Here is a 7,529-nt window from a genome sequence, read left to right on the forward strand (position 1 = left end):
TAAACCTCATTGCATTATAACATACCTTCTCTAAGTTATCTACGTAGTTGATTTAAACCTCATTGCATTATAACATACCTTCTCTGAGTTATCCAGGAAGTTGATTTAAACCTCATGGCATTATAACATACCTTCTCTGAGTTATCTACGTAGTTGATTTTTGTATGTATTTGAATGATTTCAGCCATGAGAATGTCAGTGGTTTTTATCGTGTATCAGCGTATTTTTTAGCCAAGGTATTTTGTGATGTGATACCTATGAGAATGATACCAGTAGCTGTTTTCTCCTCCATTGTTTATTGGATGGTTGGTAAGTTACAAACTACTACAATATATATTACTTGAGATGTGATAGAATGTAACACTAACATTAGGTTAAAGATACATTATGGGAGATTTTAATAGAGAGTTGGCCATTCTTGCTATAACAGTTCAAAAATAGATGATGAAAGAAGAATATATTGAAAATGTCAATCAAATTACTTTATTCTGAACAAAGTTATCACCATTGTAATTTTTGACTAGAAATAGTTATATAACAACTCTTCCAGATCCTAGTGTAGTAAAAACAAGTAAAACAAAACGAAATAGGATCTGTGTTGTAATCAGATATTATGAACCCCAGTTAGATAACAATATAAAGCACATGCGTTAGACCACAATGTTCAAACTTGGTGTAGTTGGTCACTAGGTGTACGATAAAGCACGAGACTGGGGTTATGCTGGGGAAAGAAAGACTGAAGAAAATAACCCAAGAAAAACCGAGGCCGGCAGGCCGAGGTTTTTCTGTCGAGGGTTTTTTCTGAAGTCTTTCTTCCCCAGCATGACCGAAGTCGAGGACTTTATCTTGCTTATAAACCGTCTATGTTTACATGTACACAAGATGAGAATATCCCAGAATTCACGTAAGAAAAACCTTATATTATGTTTTCTTATGGAAAAAACCCTACCCTGGAAGAATAACCTGGTACAGGTTTAAAGAAAAACTTTCAGAAGAATAACCCCAAATGTCCCTGTATATATCCAAAGCCGACCACGACTTTCGGACCGCAAGTTATTCCGGGCATAGAATAAACCCCAAAGATCAAAGAGATTTACCGTTACAGGTTTATAAGTGAAACTCTTGACTGGGTTATAAGTTTATAGTTTATATAATATTTAAGGCCTAAAGAAAGACCTGCAATAGGCAGATTTAGCTCTTGCATAATGTATGTTTTAGTATTATTTTGAGATTAAGGTTTTTTATGAACCCCATTTAGATAACAATGGCCTATAAATTCTTTGTTTTACAGGATTTACAGCCGATGTTGGAAAATTCTTCTTCTTCATGTTGGATTTATTTTTAACGACGTTATCAGCTACGAGTCTAGCATTTGCTATCAGTGCTAGTGTTCGTATGCTAGCCATCGCTAATTTACTCATCGCTCTGTGTTTTGTATTTATGATGGTATGTATTTTTACAATGTTTTTACGATGAAACTGAGTAATTCGCCGTCGTCCTTAATATACATTGTATAAAGCATCTGTCAGATTTATTGTTAGGCATTTTCCTTGATTATCATAGTCGCTATCAAGAGAGAGAGAGATGGAGTTTGACATCCACTCAACACAAACTAGGTCATTTCGGGACTAACATGTGGTTCATTTTTTTATTTCAATAATTTGCTTGCACGTAGGGGTCTTTAGCAGTGAGTGGAAACCGGAGGACCTAGAGAAAACCCACGGGGTTAAACAGGCGTCCTTACTCCTTGTCACGTACAACCGGGTAATTGAAACCCTGCCAGTTGACTTAATGACAGACCTTATCATACAGTATGCACGCGCTAACCATTCGGCCATCCAAATGAAATGAAATGGGGTTTAACGTCCTACTGTTCTGCTCGTACTGGGCTAATTAATACGGGCATACGCCATACAGTGTGCTATGAGGGGAATTTTGCCCGGGCATCGGCACTATATCCTACTCTTATATCGAATTCAAACTGCCTATGGATCTTTTACGTGTATACACGGGACCTCGTTTTTTTTGTCCCATCTGAATGACTAGACAGCTGCCCTTGTCAGGTCCCCTGTCCTGCACCACTGACAAGGGTAAACCACATCAGAAAATCCTGATGAACTATCTCGGCCAGTGCAGGGAAAAAAACATGTGACCTCCAGGCTAGCGAGCCAGTGTCTTACCCACTTAGCCACCGTGGCTCTATTCGGCCATCCAACCCCCCAATAATAAACTTGGTAATGACTTATTCTGAGAATTGATTGTTTCAGTTGTTCAGTGGACTGTTAGTTAATTTATCATCAATGGCTGCCTGGTTACGGTGGATAAAATGGGCCAGTATATTCCGTTATAGTTTAGATGTAAGTATTGTATAGACATCGTATATTTTCAGATTTGTTTTTGATCAGTGGTTTGGCTGGTCATCCTTTTAAGCATATTTTATTTACAGTCAATAAAAACAACTCACATGCAGTGTTATGGAGATAAACTATGTTACACGTATGACGGAACTAAGACTAAGAGCAACTACTGCAGTCCACATGTAGATTGCGAACTGTCTCATCATATGGGTAACACTACAAATATAACAGAGATCAGTTTCTTAAATATACATCGGGATCTAACACAATCTGATTAAAACATGGATCCTATTTTGTTTCGTTTTTTTATAGTTCAAATTTTCGTTTAACTTGCCTTTTTACACTAGGATCTGGAAGAGTTGTTATATAACCCACGTTCTGTTTGATGTGAGGGATTACCAATAAAACGGTCTGTTGCAGTGAGTTCTTGGCGTGAGGTGCACAGAACTGTTGGTATCTTACTAAAAACATAAACGCTGATTGGTTAATCAAATGTCTAACGTCATGGGGTCAAAAGTTGCTCGTATGACCCCTGACACGACCTTCCAGTACAACCGGTCAGATCTTCATGTAGTGTAGGCATTCGAAAACATAAAAAAACAAAACTGAGTATAGATTAGTATTTTAATCAGATTGAATCACAGAACTAGTATATAGTCTTGAAAAAGTTCACTAAGGCACTGCTAAATGAGGTCTATGTAAATGAGGTCTATGTAAATGAGGTATATGTACTTTAAGTATATGTAAATGAGGTATATGTAACTTAAGTATATGTAAATCAGGTATATGTAAGTTAGGTATATGTAAATTGCGTATATGTACATTTTTTTTTTTGAAGGCTTTAAGTATAAATGAGTTAAAAGATATGGAATTTGGAGATTGTGGTGGTGGCGTAAATGGCACAGGACCTGGAAATGGTACTTGGTAAGATTTTTTTACTTTGTTTTTGTAACAAATATTTTCAATAATATTTGCAAATGAATCATGTTCAATCGATGACTAAGAGACAAAAATATGACCGCAGGAAATTAATTGGAAGTAAATCTAAATGGAAATTGTTTTTTGTGTTCTGCATCATAGTTCCGTTAATCAACTGCATGGTTATTTTATTGAATGTGGGTATTCTGACTAAATGTGATTCATTGAATATGGAGAGAGGAATACGGTTTAACGTCCACTCGACACAAACTGGGTCATTTCGGGACTAACATATGGTTCAATTTTATTTCAATAATTCTCTTGCACGTAGGGGTCTTTAGCAGTGGAAGGAAACCGGAGAAAACCCACAAGGTTGGACAGGCGACCCTACTCCTTGTCACATACATTTAATAAATGTGGTTATTTTATTAATGAAATGGGGTTTAACGTCCGACTGGAGTTATGAAGGTATCTTTTATGAGCACGCCAATGTGTACACAGGACCTCAGTTTTTCATCCCATCTGAACGACTAGATAGCTGTCCTTGTCAGGCCCTCCATCTTGCACCATTCACAAGAGGAAACCACACCGGAAAATCACGGCTTGCTTGTTAGCGTCTTACTCGCTTAGCCACTGTGGCTCCCCTATATATTAATAACTTCTTGTATTTCAGTGTTTTGGGTATATATATTATATTAATTTTATTTTTCAGTGTTTTGGGTATATATATTATGTTAATTTTATTTTTCAGTGTTTTGGGTATATATATTATATTAATTTTATTTGTCAGTGTTTTGGGTATATATATTATGTTAATTTTATATTTCAGTGTTTTGGGTATATATATTATGTTAATTTTATATTTCAGTGTTTTGGGTAATAATTATCTACAGGATCAAGCCATTGATTATGATACCACCTGGTATCTATGGAGAACACAGGTAGCGCTCGCCAGTATCAGTTTCATCTTTCTAGCGTTAGGTTATCTCAAATTACTTACCATGAAAAAATTGAAGTAATTTATTTTTCTTGACACATGTAATAAACACAAAAACATAATATTGAACACAATTACTATTTTAGTTAAAGCGACGTATTTTGGGGAGTTATCTTAATCTGATTAAAATACAGATCTATATTTCGTTACATTTTTTTATTCTTTCGATGGCCTCTACTACATGAAGATCTGACCAGTTGTAGTGGGAGGTCGCATCAGAGGTTGTACAAGCGGCTTTTGACCCTTTAACGGCAGGCATTGATTAATCAATCGGTGTTGTCGTTTCTAGTGGTTTACCCACAGTTCCCTGCATCGCATGTCAAGAAGTCGCTATAACAGATGGTTTCATTGGCTAATCCCTCATGCCATCCAGAACACGGGTTATATAACAACTCTTCCAGAGTGTAGTACAGACAAATAAAACAAAATTTTGAATTTTAAAAAACGAAAGAAATAATCAGATTGGGAGTTCTCTCAAAGTTATCAAACAAATGATGATAAGAGAGAAATGGGGTTTAACATCCACTCGACACAAACTAGGTCATTTCGGGACTAACACATGGTTCAATTTTATTTCAATAATTCACTTGCAGTGGAAGGACCCGGAGAAAACCCACGAGGTTGGGCAGGTGACCCTATGCCTTGTCACGTACAACCGGGGAATCGAAACCATGCCAGTTGACTCAATGACAGACCTTATGATACAACGCGCACGGGCTAACCATTCGGCCATCCAACCCCCCTTATAATATACAGAAGGTTTATATACAAAAAAAAACAAGTAACAAATAAATAATCAATAGGGAAACCATTAAAAGAGTAATTGTGTTCCATATTATTTTTTTTTGTGTTTATTAATTAATTTTTTGATATGTAGAAAATTCCATTTCATTTGTAATTTTTATGTTTTTGTCATTTTGGGTTTTTTTTTTTATTAGCAATATTTTTATTCAGATTTGTATCTGAATAGGGATTGGGGAACAGGCATAGCCTTTATTCTATAACTACATGCAAATACAAGAAAATATCATTGAATACAGCCATTGAATCAATGGCTTGTACACTCACTACTTTTGTCCAGAATGACATTACTTTCAGAATTATGTCAAACTGTAATGACGTCACCATTAGGCAACCACCCTATTTGTAAAAAAGAAAGAAAAAAGGGCGGAACCTTTGATGAATTGTTTTTTGGGATAATCTGCATAGTACAGTGTATTTTGAGATTTGCATGTAGTTATAGAATAAAAACAGAACTCAATGACTATTGTATACCGCTCGGGTTATTCAATGGTTCGCTCGAGTGTAGCCTATCCCTGCCGCATTCCAATCGCTAGCGCTCGTGGAATACTTGCGCAGGGTAACACTCTCTTGAACCATTGAATAACCCGAGCGGTATATATTATAAACCCCTCTCCCTATTATTTTGTTGATAACAGATATCCTAATATTGCGCCATGAGAACGTTTTGTGGATATACCGCTTTATAAACGGACATGTTATTATTTATATATATAAGCTGTTTATAGTTTTTATGGAAAAAAAATCAAAAATCAAAAGAAAAAAAATACCAATTTTAAGGGTTGTCTTCCCTTGTTTAACTAAATCAATGGTGTTGTAATATTCTATGGTTTATCGTTTTAATCATGCTGTTTTGGGGGGAAAGTAGCTGACTATCATAAATGGGTTCGTCCGTCTGTCATGGCGTAATGTTGAACATTTGAACATTTTGACTGAGTTCGATGATGACCATTTTCTGCTTACATTAAGCTGAGATAAGTGCTTGGTGTATATTTTTATTACATCAATACCTCAACTTAGTTCGATAATGAGCGTTTTCTTCTTCGGTTAAGCAGAGTGATTCGTAATTTGATTACTTGATGCTTTACTAAAAGATGAATGCGCAAGTAGTTAATTAGTGTCTTCTATTTATTTTGGGATCAAGGCACAGGGAGTATCAACCTCACTGTTGGCTTGTTGAGGCAGTGTGGGGGTATCAGCCTCACTGTTGGCTTGTTGAGGCAGTGGGGGGTATCAACCTTTTTGAGGCAGTGGGGGTATCAGCCTTGTTGAGGCAGGAGGAGCATCAGCCTCACTATTGGCTTGTTGAGGTAGGAGGAGTATCAGCCTCACTGTTGGCTTGTTGAGGCAGTGTGGGTATCGGCCTCCATGTTGGCTTGTTGAGGCAGTGGGGGTATCAGGCATTTTATGTTGTTTTATTTTATGACGATGTCCGCATCATGTATATTCAGAATATTTTAAGTAATTATAAAAAAAATCTAAATTCTGCATTTAATTTGTATTTCCTTAAAACCTCTGTATGTTATTTGTACATCCTTAAAACAAAGTCTTGATTATCCATTTTTACGTTTACTCATCCATCACAATCTAGAGTTGATTATGGTCTGGATAAGTTAATTAATGTCTAATTAATAATTTAGATAACATTTTAGGCCTAATTGCATAATGTATGTTTAATATTTAATCAAGAAAATAAAATCAGTGGTTGAGGCGTGAATTCAAAAGAGGCCCATCAAAAGATTTTACCAACACTTATATGTGGCATTGGTTTCTTTATATCGTCTGCAGTGGATCCTAAATGTTGTGAATTTTCAATTCAGAGAATACCTCGAATACCAATTAGAGAATCTCTCAAATATCAATTAGAGAATCTCTCAAATATCAATTAGAGAATCTCTCAAATATCAATTAGAGAATCCCTCAAATATCAATTAGAAAATCCCTCACATACCAATTGGAGAATCCCTCACATACCAATTGGAGAATCCCTCAAATGCCAAACAGAGAATCCCTTAAATGCCAATTAGAGAATCCCTCAAATACCAATTAGAGAATCCCTCAAATACTAATTAGAGAATCCCCCAAATACCAATTAGAGAATCCCTCAAATGCCAATTAGAGAATCCTCAAATGCTAATCAGGGGTTTTAATGAATATAGTTGTAAACTGGTGTATACATTATTTAGATCATAATTTATTATTTGATCAAGAATTCCGCAAAGTGTTGTTTTATTTTTATAACATTATTATGTTCAGGTATCAAGTTTGTTAAATTAGATTTATATAAATAAAAACATAGTTTAGTTTTTTTTTAACAATTTTGTTGTGATTGTTTTGTTACTGCCTGGATTGGAATTAAGAAATCGAACTGTGATTTTTGCATGGGTGGAATAGTCATACCCACAGTACAGTCAATATTTTTAAAATTTTGAATATGATTCACCATATCGTAATGC

The 7,529-nt window shown here is 35.5% G+C and overlaps 1 protein-coding gene across 2 annotated transcripts in view; it reads left to right on the forward strand.

The window, feature by feature from the left end:
- The window catches only part of LOC126809969 (broad substrate specificity ATP-binding cassette transporter ABCG2), a 41,750-nt gene extending 34,359 nt beyond the window's left edge, over positions 1–7,391 (forward strand). The window contains exons 15-20 of one of the 2 annotated variants that reach the window (XR_007675016.2): positions 185–309; positions 1,292–1,446; positions 2,268–2,357; positions 3,196–3,281; positions 4,144–6,259; positions 6,298–7,391. Coding sequence is in view for 1 of the 2 variants with exons in the window: in XM_050534854.2 (XP_050390811.2) it covers positions 185–309; positions 1,292–1,446; positions 2,268–2,357; positions 3,196–3,281; positions 4,144–4,294 (607 nt within the window). In the remaining variant the exon portion in view is untranslated. Of the gene's footprint in view, positions 1–184; positions 310–1,291; positions 1,447–2,267; positions 2,358–3,195; positions 3,282–4,143 lie in introns of both variants that reach the window. The other variant, XM_050534854.2, reaches the window with a different exon arrangement.
- The last annotated feature ends 138 nt before the right edge of the window (positions 7,392–7,529 follow it).

This window comes from Patella vulgata, chromosome 2, assembly GCF_932274485.2.
Source record: "Patella vulgata chromosome 2, xgPatVulg1.2, whole genome shotgun sequence".
Taxonomy (NCBI): domain Eukaryota; kingdom Metazoa; phylum Mollusca; class Gastropoda; family Patellidae; genus Patella; species Patella vulgata.